The sequence below is a fragment of the Leiobunum rupestre genome, chromosome 3, assembly GCF_980474605.1.
Source record: "Leiobunum rupestre chromosome 3, qqLeiRupe1.1.hap1, whole genome shotgun sequence".
NCBI lineage: Eukaryota > Metazoa > Arthropoda > Arachnida > Opiliones > Sclerosomatidae > Leiobunum > Leiobunum rupestre.
In genome coordinates, this window is record NC_143386.1 from 43,864,266 (window position 1) to 43,881,653 (window position 17,388).

The 17,388-nt window shown below is 44.5% G+C and overlaps 1 protein-coding gene across 2 annotated transcripts in view; it reads right to left on the reverse strand.

Annotated features, from left to right (window-relative positions):
* The window catches only part of jp (junctophilin), an 82,594-nt gene that overhangs the window by 6,374 nt on the left and 58,832 nt on the right, over positions 1–17,388 (reverse strand). For both annotated transcript variants that reach the window (XM_090168324.1, XM_090168323.1), the window contains exons 6-8: positions 3,442–3,732; positions 2,028–2,337; positions 1,381–1,966 (exon numbers count right to left, since the gene is read on the reverse strand). In XM_090168324.1, the coding sequence (XP_090024450.1) occupies positions 1,381–1,966; positions 2,028–2,337; positions 3,442–3,732 (1,187 nt within the window). The remainder of the gene's footprint in view (positions 1–1,380; positions 1,967–2,027; positions 2,338–3,441; positions 3,733–17,388) is intronic.

Here is a 17,388-nt window from a genome sequence, read left to right on the forward strand (position 1 = left end):
GTATTGTTATTATGTTACTTATGATTTTTCGTGATAAGGGCAGCTTTCCGAGAATAGTTGTAATGATTATATGTGGAACTATTTCAACCCTTTCGGAATTTGACAAACAAATGTCCTTGTCTGAAAGGAGATCTTTAGCTGTCCGTAGCTTAATAATAATAATCTGCGAAGCTAATACAAAAGGCACCACCTTAAGCCTACGTCATCTAGTGACTTTTAATGCGTTTAAACAGGTGGCCGGGTTGCAATGTGTAGGAGAGTGGTGGCAAGCCCTTCATGCCACGCGAGCCAACCGCTCCCTACACTATCGTAGGCTATACAAAATAGGATTTAAATTCTAAACATACAGACGTAGATTAACTGTGCGTAGACTGTTTTCGTTATACGTTCTCCGTAGGCGTTTTTTAGCCCGAGCTTGCCATATTTAATCTTTGTCAAACTTCCAAATTTCAAATTATGACATTCGAATTAGGCAGCTTTAGGTATTATTATCTAAGCAACAGCTTAAATTTATATGCAAGATTTTAGAGAGAGTGAGAGAGTTGACATTCGCTGGACATTTACGATCGTTCAGAAGACATATAGACGTTGTCTAATGAAGCGAGCAACCCAGCGCGATTCTAAATGGACCTACCGCGATAATCAACGAGGGGGATTTCCGCTAAAAGACGCCTCCCTAATACGGGACAAAATAGCTTTCCTGGCTGGCTCTGGTTTGAATGCAATTATTAACTGTATATCTTCATTTCCACCAAGGATTTACAATATTTGAAGCGAAGCGAGCGTCAGTGGATAATCAGCGTGTTCCTTATCACCAACTGAAATGTTTGTCATCGTCGTTGGCAGAACAGGGGCGGATTAACCCTTTCGGCGCCTTTAGGCACAGAAACATTTCTGCCCCTGGGCATTGTCTAACGGGCTGGTCAGCTAAGTAGGGGCAAACCAAGTACTTCGACCGTCGGGCTTTATCAGAGTTTTGGGGCCCCTAGAAAAATGGCGTCCTAGGCACGTGCCTACTCTGCCTAATGGTTAATAAACCCCTGTGGCAGAATACAATTTTGGAAGTACCTAGATCTACCGACGAACTATGTGCTCATCAAATTTTAAATTTGAATCTGTGGTGTGGTTAAATTTTAGAACACGCGAGTCTATGGGAAGCTACGTCCGAATTAAAAAAGTTCAGTGGAATAAATAAAAATAAATAAATTTCGAGAGATTTTATGTATGTATTTAACTCGCGCTTACTGACTTAGTTCATTTTAAATATCAGTTCGCAAATTTAAGGTAATTTTCCCTGTAAAAGTGTTCCACCCGCGGCACACCGGTGATAAGGGAGTAGATAATTAACGGGGTATCGTTTAAAAAAATGTAATGTCTCACCTTAACGTCAGGATTGAGTAGGTAGAGCAGCGGGTTGGCCCTTAACCTCTCGGCCTCTTCGTCCCTCCTCCTGAGTTCTTCCCTCCTCATGGAGGACAGAGCGGCCACCTCTTCCCTGGACATGACTTTGGCCTTGGGGATGACGGCCGCGATATCTGGAAGACTCTTCTTGCGTTTGGGGGTCGCGCCGACCGCGCCCCCACCTCCTCCACCGCCTCCTCGGCCTCCGCCGCCCATTCTGCCGACCGGGGCGGCTTGCACCCTCCCCGTCGGGCTGACGTGCAGGGAGGAGGTTCGGGCGGGGCTGGAGGTGACGGGGGCCTCAGCCGTGGCCCTCTTGCGGGGGCCCTCCTCCTCCGGCGGGGCCCCCGCGCCGCTGAGCCCCACGCTGGGGTTGCTGCCCTCTTCGCTGTCACTCGGGGCGAAACTGAGGAGGCCAGGCACAACCCCGACTGGGTTCTGAAAGCTCTCGGCGTACAGGTTCGGCAGCGTCGACCTACGACCGGGTCTCGTCGGTGACATGTCGTCATTGTCCATGCTTTCCGAAACCCCAGAGTCCGGGGTACAATCTGGCCCGTAACCGGCTCTACGTTTTAAGATTTTGGTAATTATAAATGGGCTCAATTTGGGTGAAATAAATATCTTACCCGGTTTGACCGTAGGACCTTTGTAGCGAGGGTCCGGCGTGAAGGTCCCTGTGCAGTTCCCTCTGAGGACTCAATGTCCGGTTGACTTTGGAACTGGAACTGGCTCGGTTGGGCTCTACTCGGTACTGGTCGAAATGGTCGTTCATTGCCTGCTGGATGGTGTAGTCCCGGGGGCCTTCGCCACCCATGCCAGGCTCGTTTCGGTATCGACTCCGCCTCATGCTTCCCTCTCGATTGATCTGCGTCGACGGCTCGAGGTGGTGGTAGGGGTTCCCTCCTCCTGGACCCCTTCGTCCAGCTAATCCTCCGCCTACAAACCACAATCGAGTAATTTGTTCATCAATGACCATTACCACCACGTTATAGGTACGTTACGAAATAAGACGGTCCCATTCGGTCATGGCTAAACTATAATTAGCAAAACTGTAGATTCTAGAAACTGTCGTCTAAAGAATGGTGGTTTAGCAACGATTCTAGATTCTAGAAACGGTGGTCACCTTAATGGTGGCTCACCAATGAATCTAGATTCTAGAAACGGTCGACACCTGAATGGTGGTTTAGCAACCGCTCTAGATTCTAGAAACTGTCGACACATGAATTGCCGTTCAACAACGATTCTAGATTCTAGAAACGGTCGTCACCTGAATGGTGGTTTAGCAACAGCTCCTGATTCTAGAAACTGTCGACACCTGAATTGTCGTTCATCAACGATTCTATATTGTAGAAACTGTCGACACATGAATTGCCGTTCAACAACGATTCTAGATTCTAGAAACGGTCGTCACCTGAATGGTGGTTTAGCAACAGCTCCTGATTCTAGAAACTGTCGACACCTGAATTGTCGTTCATCAACGATTCTATATTGTAGAAACGGTCGTCACCTTAATGGTGGCTCACCAATGAATCTAGATTCTAGAAACGGTCGTCACCTGAATGGTGGTTTAGCAACCGCTCTAGATTCTAGAAACTTTCGTCACCTGAGTGGCGGTTCACCAACGAATTGAGATTCTAGAAACGGTCGTCACCTAAATGGCGATTCACCAACGAATCTAGAGATGGTGTGAGTGTAATTACAAGTTTTCGTCAGCTACGACAAGAATTTGCAGTAGGAGGAATCTCTAGTATATTTTGGCAAACGTAACCAGCGGAAATGACTGGTATTAACCATTCATAATATCCCACGTTTTTTCTTGACAATCTGGCATACGAAAATCGTGTTAGTCAGAGAAAAAACATCCTGTATATTAAGGGGACTATGAGGAGTGTATGATCTTTATGGAAAAAAAACCCCGAATAAGATTTTCATCGGCAGTAAAAAGCAACATTAGTATTAACGAGATCCTCGAGTAAACATAGATACTTTCGTAACGGCCGTAGAAGTGATCAAGATTGTGGAGTAGAGAAGTGCTTTTACCTTGCTGTATTAAGTCGGAGGCGGGATTGTGCGGCCGATTTAAGGGTCCTCCAGGCCCCGAAATTCCGCCTCCGCCGCCCAGGTAATTATGTTCGCTGTAGTCGTGATGATGGTGCGGCTGATCGAAGGCGCCGTCCCTGGAAGTGTCCGCGATGTAGAGTGAGCGCGACCTGGTGTTGAGAGCGCCGCTGCCGTACTCGTCCCTGCGGGCTCCCAGGCCCCGGCCCCGCTCCAACGACTCCCCTCTTCCGCCTCCGCTGTCCACTAACTTCCTTTTCAACAAATCGGTTCCTGCGTGACAACGAAGAGAGGATTAAATTAGCGACGGAAACCCCTACTCTCGATGGAATCTTTCCAGAGAGCTCCGGGGTCATTTGACAGTCGATGTAGCTACGTTCCATTTCGTACTAAATATCACTGCCGAATGACTCCGGTAACGTCTTAATTACTCTGACAATAAAGAACGATATTTAAAGGGGAACGGTCAAGCTTTAACCAGTTAGATAGCCCTATAGCCCATTAAAAACTAATATTTATGGCGAAAACCGCATCAAAAAATATTGAGTGGTTCATTTTTAATAAAATAAAGAAATTTCGGGAAATCGAAAAGCGCGCGTCCGCCGCGACACCTGGTGAGAAGTCGGTGAGACAGAAAAACAACGTAAAAGCGCGCGCTGCTGAAGACGTAAAAAATTAGTTTTTTCACGCGCGGCGCGTTCCAGTTATAAGAGACTTAAGCCTAAATTGCGCGATTTTAAAAGTTAGGATAGTTCGCAAATCGCTCATACGTGGTTAGGGGCGCTGGCGGCAGCCCCTAAGATGGCGGCGAAAATTCGAACTCAAACACCTGGCGTTATTTTTCATTTCAACTTTTTGGGCCAAAAGCTATTTTTTCAAGACAAAAAAAGGTACGTGTTGGTATATTGAACGTCTTGTTAATATTTTGATACGGAAATAAGGCCATATTTGGAAAAGCTTGGCCGTTCCCCTTTAAGAAATAAAAATAATTTTATACTATTGGAAAAGGATTTTAAATCTCCACTTTGTAACTTCGTATAAGCAGAAGTCTATAATATTGTTCCATATTATGCAAAATTTGTTATTATCCATGGTTAAAATTGTAATTATGGTAATTTAAAATAGAAGAATTAAACATGGTGGCATTTAAAAAAATTAAAAGCCTTTATTAAGGTTGTTTTAAAATCATAGGAGCTTTCTTTGATAAAGCTCGAAAGCTCCTATGATTTTAAAACAACCTTAATAAAGGCTTTTAATTTTTACCTCTCCGAGGGGACAAAGTCCCCTAGGAGGGGTTATACAACGACCGTGTCTGTCTGTGGGTGGGTCTGTGGGTGTGTCTGTCTGTCAGGACTGCGAACGCGTTCGCATTTTCGGTGCAAAGTGTAATCACTGCGTACGCAGTTTCTCAAAGGGTTGGCAAAACCACCGTGTGACGGTGAGCGTTAACGGATGCATTTGCGGTTTGGTTTGGATGGTGTTTTTTCGCTCACCGTCGTGACGGTTTGGTGTATTACGGTTTTTGTAATGTTTATGCGTAGGTTGTGAGTGTTGAATTTGTTGTGTTTGTGTTCTGATGGATGTGCATGTTGAGTCTGTTGTGTTTATATGGGCGTTTTTTCTCCAACTTCTTCTTAATGACTTTGGGACGGACCGAGTGCTGAGTGTAATGCTACCTCTCAACGTCCAATGGCAGGGTTTCCACCAGTTGTACACGGTATTCGTCTTAGTATCAATTTGCGATCGCATCGGGCGGGATTTGAACCCGAGACCTCCTGATTGACAGGCGGACGTTCTACCACAGAACCACCGACACTTGTTACGCCTTATTGAAAATTAGACCTTCAGCTTTATCGGAAGCGTATTTAATAGAGTACGAAATTTTGGTTTAATTGAAATAGAATTGAAATTGAAATTATTGCATCGAAGAAATTCTAATTTAGCGTTTCTCTATTGATTAAAAACAAATGCGCCACCCAGGTTTCGAACCCAGACCATTCGGCTTGGCAGTCGAGCGCTCTACCACAGAACCACCGATAGCTGCTTAGATTCACTGAAATTAAGACAGGCATCGTAAGCATAATAGGTAATAAAGTCTTTTTTTATTAATGAATTTATGAAGGCCTAATCTGGTATTTTTTAAAGGTTAAATCTTGTTTTAGCGCAGTCAGCCGAGATTAGAGGGTTAAAGGGTAGACCCTGTGGGTGGTCCACTTTCTTAACGACCTATATATAGTTCTGTTAATTCAAAGGAGATAATTTAACGTTAATTGCTTTAAAAGCTGGCGGTTAGTCAAGTGGCTCTCTGTGCTTTGTTGATGGTAAGGTTTTTGCTTCTTGTAAATACATTTGGTGTGGATATTTGGATATCTACGATTTCTAACGCAGTCAATGATTTCTTGGGTGTGCGAGTCATTATATGATATTGGAAATTGGACGGCATTGGTCTTTTTCATGTGGTATGCGTCACAACGTCAACAGGAAGTGAACGAGTCGTCCACTACCAGATATCTACGGTATCTTCATCAAGGGCGAGTGTTGAAATAAAATGAGCGTTAAAGATGCGGCAAGTATTTCGTAAGCGAGTAATTCCAAAAAGCCTCTGTAGATATTTCATTAAAATTTGCTTCGTATTATATTTAACTGATAAACTTGTTCTGTAAAAGGGTTTAATTCAATTGTGCATTGTTATAGTACGTCTAACTTACTGTTGTAACTACTTAACTTATGATATTCTGAATAAATTAAAATTGGTCGTTTCGTCTCAATTATTTTAATTATAATTAAAATTTTATACCGGGCGGGATAGAAATGGGTTAATATTTTTAACAAATAACTCTAAATTGCGGAGATATATCTTTAAGGGTTATCTCGAGAAATTAATACCACTAGGGACAATTCTTCCGAGGAGAGGTATATTTTGGCTTGCCAACTTGTTTTAAATGCCACCACGTGTAATTCTTCTATTTTAAATTACCATAATTGTTCCATAAGCTTGTAACTTTTTTGTAGAATTGTTAATTTTTCGGGAAAATAAAATGCGGAAAAATTTCCAGAAAATTTTCCGCAAATCGGAAAAATAAAACATTTTAATGTTTTTATCGATATAAAATGACTAATAACAGTAAACATGCTACAAAACATTAAGAAAGTGTTACATTGTTAATCAGTTTAAACTAATCTAGAGGTTTAGTTTTACTTTTAGATTCGAAAAAAATGAGGCGAAAAATGCCGCTTCATTTAAATTTGAAAACAATATATTAGACTAATCATGGAATGAAAACATATTTTATTTTTTTCGGAAAAATTCGGAAAATATTCCGGAAAAAATGCCTCGGTCATTTTCAGAATATTTTACTGAGAGCTAGTAACGGAGTGACGTCACCACAAGAAGAAAATCTCCCCCTAGCGAGGCGCTGTCTAAGGCTACGTGTGACGCGTTAGCAAGCGGACGCAAAACGGCGACGAAGCCCGTAATGCAGTCTGTCTTGTGAATAGCTCAAAATATAACTTTTTCATGTAAAGAATAGGAAGTGTCATGCTTATGTACCAATATTCTACACGTATGGTATAAGATACGTTTAGTTTCGGCGGTTCCAAATCGTAAAAAGGTTGTTATCGAGCCTCGAGGGCTGATCTAATCACTCCCTGTACGAGCGGTTCGTACGCTCATGGGAAAACTACTACCATAGTAGTTTGCCCATGGTACGCTATAGGCTTCGAGCTTAGGAAATATAGCGCCATCTACCTTAGTATCTGTCAACTAAATATGTGAAGAAATAGCAGACGACTTTTGAATCTCAATGTTTTTCGGTTTAAACTTTCAGCTGTTGTGCAGAGATAATTGCGAACGAACAGACAGCTTTCACATTTTCAATTTAAAACTCGGTCGGTAGAAGGCGATACTTGTGACCAAAATTTAAACTACGCACTAAGCTTATACAGAAAAATTATTTTTGGAATCTCGAAACTAGATTAAAATTGGAAAAGTGAACAGAAAAATCTGAAAATCTGTTTCGGGTTACCGAAATCACCTTGAAATTCCAAATCAGCTACTCCCTAAAATGCATAGGTGGCATAGTTGGCATAGTTCCGGGATAGGTCGATTTCCTACCGTAAACGTTGCTACTATAGTAAGTACACCAAGGAGCGGAATCACTATTTATAAGGAATTGTTGTTTTGTCGAGATTCGTAGGGATAGAATACTTTCCACGCCCGACTTTACCTGGTGCGTAAGGCTTGGTGCTGTCCTCTAGGTTGCGTTATAGATGGCCCATAGCATTTTTTAGTATGGGGTTGGGGGCGCCGTGCGAAGACTTCGATCGCGCGCTAAGTCCGGCGAATCCAAACCGCCACGTTTCTCGTGGGCCGATGTCGCGTCGGTCGATTTTGAGGAGCTATGCCAGAGAATACATATATAAAGATATCTAATACGAAAAGTTATGTCAGAGCAATGCCGATCTGCAAAAAGAGCTATGCCTGATTCAAAACAACAATGCCTTATAAATAGTGATTCCGCTCCTTGGTTTACTTGCTATAGTAGGAAATCGACCTATGCCGGAACTATGCCAACTATGCCACCTATGCATTTTAGGGAGTATCTCAAAATCAGTATTGGACCGTTCTAAACTGATTTTTTAACTGATTAAAGATTTAGCATTCTCAAAGGCGAGGAGTTAGCTACTCCATAAAATTCTGTACACCGATTACAGGCATATGAAACGGAGTGCAACCTTTGGTAATGCTAAATCCGTAATCAGTTACGTAATTACTTTCGAACAGTCAAAGCTACAGTCTTGCACACCGATTACGAGTAGTGAGCACTATTAAGTAGCATCTGCTTGTAATCGATTCCATTGTACAGATTTTAAGAAAGTGGTTAGCCCCTGCAGGGACCATGCTTAGCTTGATTTGCACCGAATGAAGACTAAATTAAGAGTCATTTTCTGTTCTCAATAGAAGACTGCCTTTGTAAGCTTTTTTTCGAACTAGCGAGGCTCAATGGAGACTGCCGTCATCGACGGAATAAAAAGGTCTATTGAACATTCGCTAGAAATTGTGGCCAATCAATAATTGACCCTTTTCTCTCGGTCAAGAAAAATTCGGCCCAAAAAGGAGGTCGGATGGAGTCTTTTAACTTGTCTTTAGCAGACATTGCCTCTGATAAATGGCCATCTACTTCCACGTCCAGCCCCCAGGGGGCCATTGCCTCTCTTCCGCCCATCATTTCGCAAAGTTCTTGCAAGCCTTATAATCCGTTTCTGGTGCGCCCTTCTAAATCATTTTAAATAAAACTTTAAGCCTTTTTTAATTTTGAGTGTTTTAATTATAGCGGATAGTTAAGCACACCAGAAGCGTATAATATATATCTTAAGAGATAAGTATCCATCTAGGCTCTAACTATTAAATAGAATCGCGGCCGAAAACTACCGCAACGCCCCTTTGGTTCACCATTGAAACCTAGATAGGTAGCGGTTATTAGTTTTTCCTCATCTTTATTCGTAATTTTGACTTTATAAATAATGATACTTGCATATTAATATAATTTTTGCTTAAATTTCGGTAAGTGTGTTCTTATGACTTTTTAATTTGTCTGTAGCAGACGCTAGATCATAGGCGCTACCTCGGAGAAGCTAGCGCCGTTACGCCACCTATACTCGTTTCAGTCGCGAAATATTTTCCTCGAAAGATATTTTGTCAAATCAGAGGGAGATTTCGGAGGTGGATGTTAAAATCGAATAATAATCAGTGGCGTAGTGAGGTTATATGGTGCCCAGGGCCAAACTCCAAAATTTGCGCCCCCCACCTCCCCCCACCTAAGCCGTCCCCAATTTACGCCATAAAATTTCTTGTTTTTAAACGAAACCTAATCATTATCAATAACAGAATAAATATTAATTTAATTGATATATTAAAAAAATTTCAAGTTTCCAATATCCGCTTTAATACTTTAGGCGCCTTTTTGGCACCCCCCTGACCGTCGGCGCCCGGGACGTATGCCCCCCTGCCCCCCTCACTACGCCTCTGAATAATAGTAACAGAAGAAGGGTACGAATACTTCCCGTTTAAATATGCATGATATACTTTTGGTCTCACTCATCTTTTTACAAAATACAAGGGTGTAGTTTGAAGAAAGTTAATTATAATAATAATATTAATCAGCTAAGCTAATACCCAAGGCACCACCTTAGGCCTAAGTCATCAAGCGACTTATAAAGCCATTAATCCAGGTGGCCGGGTTACAACGCGTAGGAGGGTGGTGGCAAGCCCTGCAAGCCACGCGAGCCAACAGCTCCCTACACTCACTATTACCGTTAACCTTGACAAGTTTTATGGGGACCAAATAGTTCAATGAACTGTATTTAATATTTATAAACTATTTAGTTTCAAAAAAATAAAGCTTTTAGAAGAAACGGAATTAAATGATGGGCTTGTTTCCCTTTTCTCTCACTAGAGGGCGAGAACCTCTCGGAAGGAGGAAGTGAGGGGAGCGTCGTCGTCAAATTAACGAAAGAAAATATGGCATGCTCTTCCAAGCGGTAAATATGTGATGTTTTCTGCTAGCATTCCGGAAAAGTCGACACTCGGCTCGACCAATCATTAATCATCAGGCGTCATACAACTTTTTTTCCTTACAAATGGCTTTATAAAAATAAGGGAGGGGTAACAGTTGGCTCTTTGGTTTTCCATAAAATAATAGACTTATGTCTTGTGATATATATTTTTCGGTTAGGTTGAATGTGATTTTTTATTGTAATTTTGTTTGTTTTTACTTTCTGCATTTTTACTTGTTATTTTGTGGATTTTATATTTGTTATATCTTAAACAGATATGATGCAAATTAAAAGAAATGTAAATGTTTATATTAGAGAAATTAATATTTATTGTCTAGTGTTCAAGGAGAAGCCCTCTTTACACGTTTTGGTCTATTTTACCACTTGATTTTAAAGTTTTTATAATATTAATATATCTATTTGTTTTATTGAAAATAAATTATTCAAATATTGATATTATTTGATATTTAATATTAATATTAATATTAATATTATAAGTTTAAATGTATTTTTAATAAAACACTATAAAATTAATATGTTTTTATAATCAAATAATATAACATTTCATTTGGAGTATAAAATAACCATTTTAATAATAATAATAATATTTATAATATTAATATATCTTTTTGTTTTATGAAAAAACCAATCATTGAGATCTACGGATATGTATTAATATTAATTATTATTAAAATATGTATGATTTTTTAAATAAATAACCACTATATAATATTAATATATTCATACAATCAATTAATATAACGTATGTTATTAAAACACATAATTGTTCATTAAAACCATCAATTTCAAATACGTAATATTTTTTAATTAATAATCACTGTAGAACATTAATACGCGAATCTATTAAGAATCTAAGCCAAAAAGATCTACAACAATTACAAAAACGGGAATTATTTGAATACGTTTTATACGCGCCTTGTATTTAAATATTTTCTAAAACTATATTCAAAGGAGTCAAAACGCACGATTTAGAACCGTTTTGGAAGTAGCCTTACAAAACTTCCCTAGTTTCCGGATCTGTATAAGAGAAGGGGATTTTTGGACGCCAGTAATCCGAGATCGAATGAATTCCGGTGGGAAGACTGCTGCCGGGATGATCAGAATATCGGGATTTTCAATCTAGAGAGCGATGCACGTTAGTTTGCGAAAAAGGAGAACGCGAGGGGGGGTAAAATGCAACCCCCCTTCACCTTCGTTCGAATATGCCCTCCCATCCCCCCCCCCCTGGTAAAGGTGATGAAAAGGAACCACCGGTGATAACCCCCGGAGACCTCGGAGCTTTAAGCTCGCTTCAATATACGTATATAAATATATATATTTATATATAAAATCATAACCTTCGTAAAACTCACGGTTTTGCGATGACGCCGGCTTTGCGAATATCTCTTCTCTCGAGGGACACGGATGCGCGTTCTACGAGAACCGCCGCGAATGATGCTGGAAAAATACTAATTTAACGGTAGCGACCTCTATCCGTATGCGATCACGACTAAAATCGTCTACGTGGCTAAGAAAACTTTATACAAGTCGCGTTCCCATTATGAATCGTTAATATTAATCATATTTAGTAAACGGTTTTTGAATAAGTAATCCGGTGGGATTTTAATAAGTAGCGTCTCCGTTGACGCTCGACTCTTGAATGAGTTTTAAAAGTCGCGTAATCCTGGATATTTTTTTATTTTTATAATCTATATGCGATCATATTCAAACTTATCCACTCAATTAAGGTCGCGTTCGTACACTTATCTAAATCGGGGAAAACGCGCGTAATGTTAGATATAATTAATGAGGTAATAGCCGACTAGACTCTTAATAATCCTTTTTAATCCGAACTTGACTAAGAGTTGCTAGATTGCCAAAAGACATTGGGTCCCCACCTCGAACGAAATTCTCGTTGGGTTAATCTTAAGAGTCTGAAACATTGCCAAACGTTGGATAGTGTGTTGGGACAAAATAAACTTTTTTTATTCTATACTTTTTCCAGCCCTCCAGAAACCGTTATAGCTTCTGCAGTGTGGATTACTGCAACGTCACCGGGTTATCGCTCCGTCGATGGAAGCCTCTTTGACTTTACCTTCGTCTATATCTTTACCGAATTACACGGTTAACTCGTCGTTTAACCTACAAGATACAGCTCTTTTTTCAAGCGATTAACGAAAACGGATTCTACGCGCTTTATTTAATTGAAAAGAACTTAAGTATTGAGGTTTATTTTTAGGTGTTTAGAGGTTATATTATAAAATAGAATGCCCACCAAAACACAATGGAATAAATTCCAGGCCTACTTCGTGTTGGCGTACTATTTCGTGTTGGTGAGAACGTAGTCAGGGTAACAGAGAATATGCGGTTGTAAAACTATAGCTTCTGTTGTCATGATTCCCCCGTTTACACCGGAGCGTCTCCCCCCTTACACTGCCCTTTAACCGGTAGAAAAGGGGAAAAGATGGCACGATGAAAGGCGGAGGGGCGAGGTACACCCCTCTTTAACCGGGAGAAAAGGGGAAAAGATGGCGCGATGAAAGGCGGAGAGGCGAGGTACACCCCCCTTTAACCGGGAGAAAAGGGGAAAAGATTGCGGGAGAAAAGGCGGAGGGGTGAGGTACACTCCCCTTTAACTGGGAGAAAAGGGGAAAAGATTGCGGGAGAAAAGGCGGAGGGGTGAGGTACACTCCCCTTTAACCGGGAGAAAAGGGGAAAAGATTGCGGGAGAAAAGGCGGAGGGGTGAGGTACACTCCCCTTTAACCGGGAGAAAAGGGGAAAAGATTGCGGAAGAAAAGGCGGAGGGGTGAGGTACACTCCCCTTTAACTGGGAGAAAAGGGGAAAAGATTGCGGGAGAAAAGGCGGAGGGGTGAGGTACACTCCCCTTTAACTGGGAGAAAAGGGGAAAAGATTGCGGGAGAAAAGGCGGAGGGGTGAGGTACACTCCCCTTTAACTGGGAGAAAAGGGGAAAAGATTGCGGGAGAAAAGGCGGAGGGGTGGGGTACACTCCCCTTTAACAGGGAGAAAAGGGGAAAAGATGGCACGATGAAAGGCGGAGGGGCGAGGTACACCCCTCTTTAACCGGGAGAAAAGGGGAAAAGATGGCGCGATGAAAGGCGGAGAGGCGAGGTACACCCCCCTTTAACCGGGAGAAAAGGGGAAAAGATTGCGGGAGAAAAGGCGGAGGGGTGAGGTACACTCCCCTTTAACTGGGAGAAAAGGGGAAAAGATTGCGGGAGAAAAGGCGGAGGGGTGAGGTACACTCCCCTTTAACCGGGAGAAAAGGGGAAAAGATTGCGGGAGAAAAGGCGGAGGGGTGAGGTACACTCCCCTTTAACCGGGAGAAAAGGGGAAAAGATTGCGGAAGAAAAGGCGGAGGGGTGAGGTACACTCCCCTTTAACTGGGAGAAAAGGGGAAAAGATTGCGGGAGAAAAGGCGGAGGGGTGAGGTACACTCCCCTTTAACTGGGAGAAAAGGGGAAAAGATTGCGGGAGAAAAGGCGGAGGGGTGAGGTACACTCCCCTTTAACTGGGAGAAAAGGGGAAAAGATTGCGGGAGAAAAGGCGGAGGGGTGGGGTACACTCCCCTTTAACAGGGAGAAAAGGGGAAAAGATTGCGGAAGAAAAGGCGGAGGGGTGGGGTACACTCCCCTTTAACCGGGAGAAAAGGGGAAAAGATTGCGGAAGAAAAGGCGGAGGGGTGGGGTACACTCCCCTTTAACCGGGAGAAAAGGGGAAAAGATTGCGGGAGAAAAGGCGGAGGGGTGAGGTACACTCCCCTTTAACCGGGAGAAAAGGGGAAAAGATTGCGGGAGAAAAGGCGGAGGGGTGAGGTACACTCCCCTTTAACCGGGAGAAAAGGGGAAAAGATTGCGGGAGAAAAGGCGGAGGGGTGGGGTACACTCCCCTTTAACCGGGAGAAAAGGGGAAAAGATTGCGGGAGAAAAGGCGGAGGGGTGGGGTACACTCCCCTTTAACCGGGAGAAAAGGGGAAAAGATTGCGGGAGAAAAGGCGGAGGGGTGAGGTACACTCCCCTTTAACCGGGAGAAAAGGGGAAAAGATTGCGGAAGAAAAGGCGGAGGGGTGGGGTACACTCCCCTTTAACCGGGAGAAAAGGGGAAAAGATTGCGGGAGAAAAGGCGGAGGGGTGGGGTACACTCCCCTTTAACAGGGAGAAAAGGGGAAAAGATTGCGGGAGAAAAGGCGGAGGGGTGAGGTACACTCCCCTTTAACCGGGAGAAAAGGGGAAAAGATTGCGGGAGAAAAGGCGGAGGGGTGAGGTACACTCCCCTTTAACCGGGAGAAAAGGGGAAAAGATTGCGGGAGAAAAGGCGGAGGGGTGGGGTACACTCCCCTTTAACTGGGAGAAAAGGGGAAAAGATTGCGGGAGAAAAGGCGGAGGGGTGAGGTACACTCCCCTTTAACCGGGAGAAAAGGGGAAAAGATTGCGGGAGAAAAGGCGGAGGGGTGGGGTACACTCCCCTTTAACTGGGAGAAAAGGGGAAAAGATTGCGGGAGAAAAGGCGGAGGGGTGAGGTACACTCCCCTTTAACCGGGAGAAAAGGGGAAAAGATTGCGGGAGAAAAGGCGGAGGGGTGAGGTACACTCCCCTTTAACCGGGAGAAAAGGGGAAAAGATTGCGGGAGAAAAGGCGGAGGGGTGGGGTACACCCCCTTTAACTGGGAGAAAAGGGGAAAAGATTGCGGGAGAAAAGGCGGAGGGGTGAGGTACACTCCCCTTTAACTGGGAGAAAAGGGGAAAAGATTGCGGGAGAAAAGGCGGAGGGGTGAGGTACACTCCCCTTTAACTGGGAGAAAAGGGGAAAAGATTACGGGAGAAAAGGCGGAGGGGTGGGGTACACTCCCCTTTAACAGGGAGAAAAGGGGAAAAGATTGCGGGAGAAAAGGCGGAGGGGTGAGGTACACTCCCCTTTAACCGGGAGAAAAGGGGAAAAGATTGCGGAAGAAAAGGCGGAGGGGTGGGGTACACTCCCCTTTAACCGGGAGAAAAGGGGAAAAGATTGCGGAAGAAAAGGCGGAGGGGTGGGGTACACTCCCCTTTAACCGGGAGAAAAGGGGAAAAGATTCCGGGAGAAAAGGGGAAAAGATTGCGGGAGAAAAGGCGGAGGGGTGAGGTACACTCCCCTTTAACCGGGAGAAAAGGGGAAAAGATTGCGGGAGAAAAGGCGGAGGGGTGGGGTACACTCCCCTTTAACTGGGAGAAAAGGGGAAAAGATTGCGGGAGAAAAGGCGGAAGGGTGAGGTACACTCCCCTTTAACCAGGAGAAAAGGGGAAAAGATTGCGGGAGAAAAGGCGGAGGGGTGAGGTACACTCCCCTTTAACCGGGAGAAAAGGGGAAAAGATTGCGGGAGAAAAGGCGGAGGGGTGGGGTACACTCCCCTTTAACTGGGAGAAATGGGGAAAAGATTGCGGGAGAAAAGGCGGAGGGGTGAGGTACACTCCCCTTTAACTGGGAGAAAAGGGGAAAAGATTGCGGGAGAAAAGGCGGAGGGGTGAGGTACACTCCCCTTTAACTGGGAGAAAAGGGGAAAAGATTGCGGGAGAAAAGGCGGAGGGGTGGGGTACACTCCCCTTTAACAGGGAGAAAAGGGGAAAAGATTGCGGGAGAAAAGGCGGAGGGGTGAGGTACACTCCCCTTTAACCGGGAGAAAAGGGGAAAAGATTGCGGAAGAAAAGGCGGAGGGGTGGGGTACACTCCCCTTTAACCGGGAGAAAAGGGGAAAAGATTGCGGAAGAAAAGGCGGAGGGGTGGGGTACACTCCCCTTTAACCGGGAGAAAAGGGGAAAAGATTGCGGGAGAAAAGGCGGAGGGGTGAGGTACACTCCCCTTTAACCGGGAGAAAAGGGGAAAGATTGCGGGAGAAAAGGCGGAGGGGTGAGGTACACTCCCCTTTAACCGGGAGAAAAGGGGAAAAGATTGCGGGAGAAAAGGCGGAGGGGTGGGGTACACTCCCCTTTAACCGGGAGAAAAGGGGAAAAGATTGCGGGAGAAAAGGCGGAGGGGTGAGGTACACTCCCCTTTAACCGGGAGAAAAGGGGAAAAGATTGCGGGAGAAAAGGCGGAGGGGTGAGGTACACTCCCCTTTAACCGGGAGAAAAGGGGAAAAGATTGCGGGAGAAAAGGCGGAGGGGTGGGGTACACTCCCCTTTAACTGGGAGAAAAGGGGAAAAGATTGCGGGAGAAAAGGCGGAGGGGTGAGGTACACTCCCCTTTAACTGGGAGAAAAGGGGAAAAGATTGCGGGAGAAAAGGGGAAAAGATTGCGGGAGAAAAGGCGGAGGGGTGAGGTACACTCCCCTTTAACTGGGAGAAAAGGGGAAAAGATTGCGGGAGAAAAGGCGGAGGGGTGGGGTACACTCCCCTTTAACCGGGAGAAAAGGGGAAAAGATTGCGGAAGAAAAGGCGGAGGGGTGGGGTACACTCCCCTTTAACCGGGAGAAAAGGGGAAAAGATTGCGGGAGAAAAGGCGGAGGGGTGAGGTACACTCCCCTTTAACCGGGAGAAAAGGGGAAAAGATTGCGGGAGAAAAGGCGGAGGGGTGAGGTACACTCCCCTTTAACCGGGAGAAAAGGGGAAAAGATTGCGGGAGAAAAGGCGGAGGGGTGGGGTACACTCCCCTTTAACCGGGAGAAAAGGGGAAAAGATTGCGGGAGAAAAGGCGGAGGGGTGAGGTACACTCCCCTTTAACCGAGAGAAAAGGGGAAAAGATTGCGGAAGAAAAGGCGGAGGGGTGGGGTACACTCCCCTTTAACCGGGAGAAAAGGGGAAAAGATTGCGGGAGAAAAGGCGGAGGGGTGGGGTACACTCCCCTTTAACAGGGAGAAAAGGGGAAAAGATTGCGGGAGAAAAGGCGGAGGGGTGAGGTACACTCCCCTTTAACCGGGAGAAAAGGGGAAAAGATTGCGGGAGAAAAGGCGGAGGGGTGAGGTACACTCCCCTTTAACCGGGAGAAAAGGGGAAAAGATTGCGGGAGAAAAGGCGGAGGGGTGAGGTACACTCCCCTTTAACCGGGAGAAAAGGGGAAAAGATTGCGGGAGAAAAGGCGGAGGGGTGGGGTACACTCCCCTTTAACCGGGAGAAAAGGGGAAAAGATTGCGGGAGAAAAGGCGGAGGGGTGGGGTACACTCCCCTTTAACCGGGAGAAAAGGGGAAAAGATTGCGGGAGAAAAGGCGGAGGGGTGGGGTACACTCCCCTTTAACTGGGAGAAAAGGGGAAAAGATTGCGGGAGAAAAGGCGGAAGGGTGAGGTACACTCCCCTTTAACCGGGAGAAAAGGGGAAAAGATTGCGGGAGAAAAGGCGGAGGGGTGAGGTACACTCCCCTTTAACCGGGAGAAAAGGGGAAAAGAT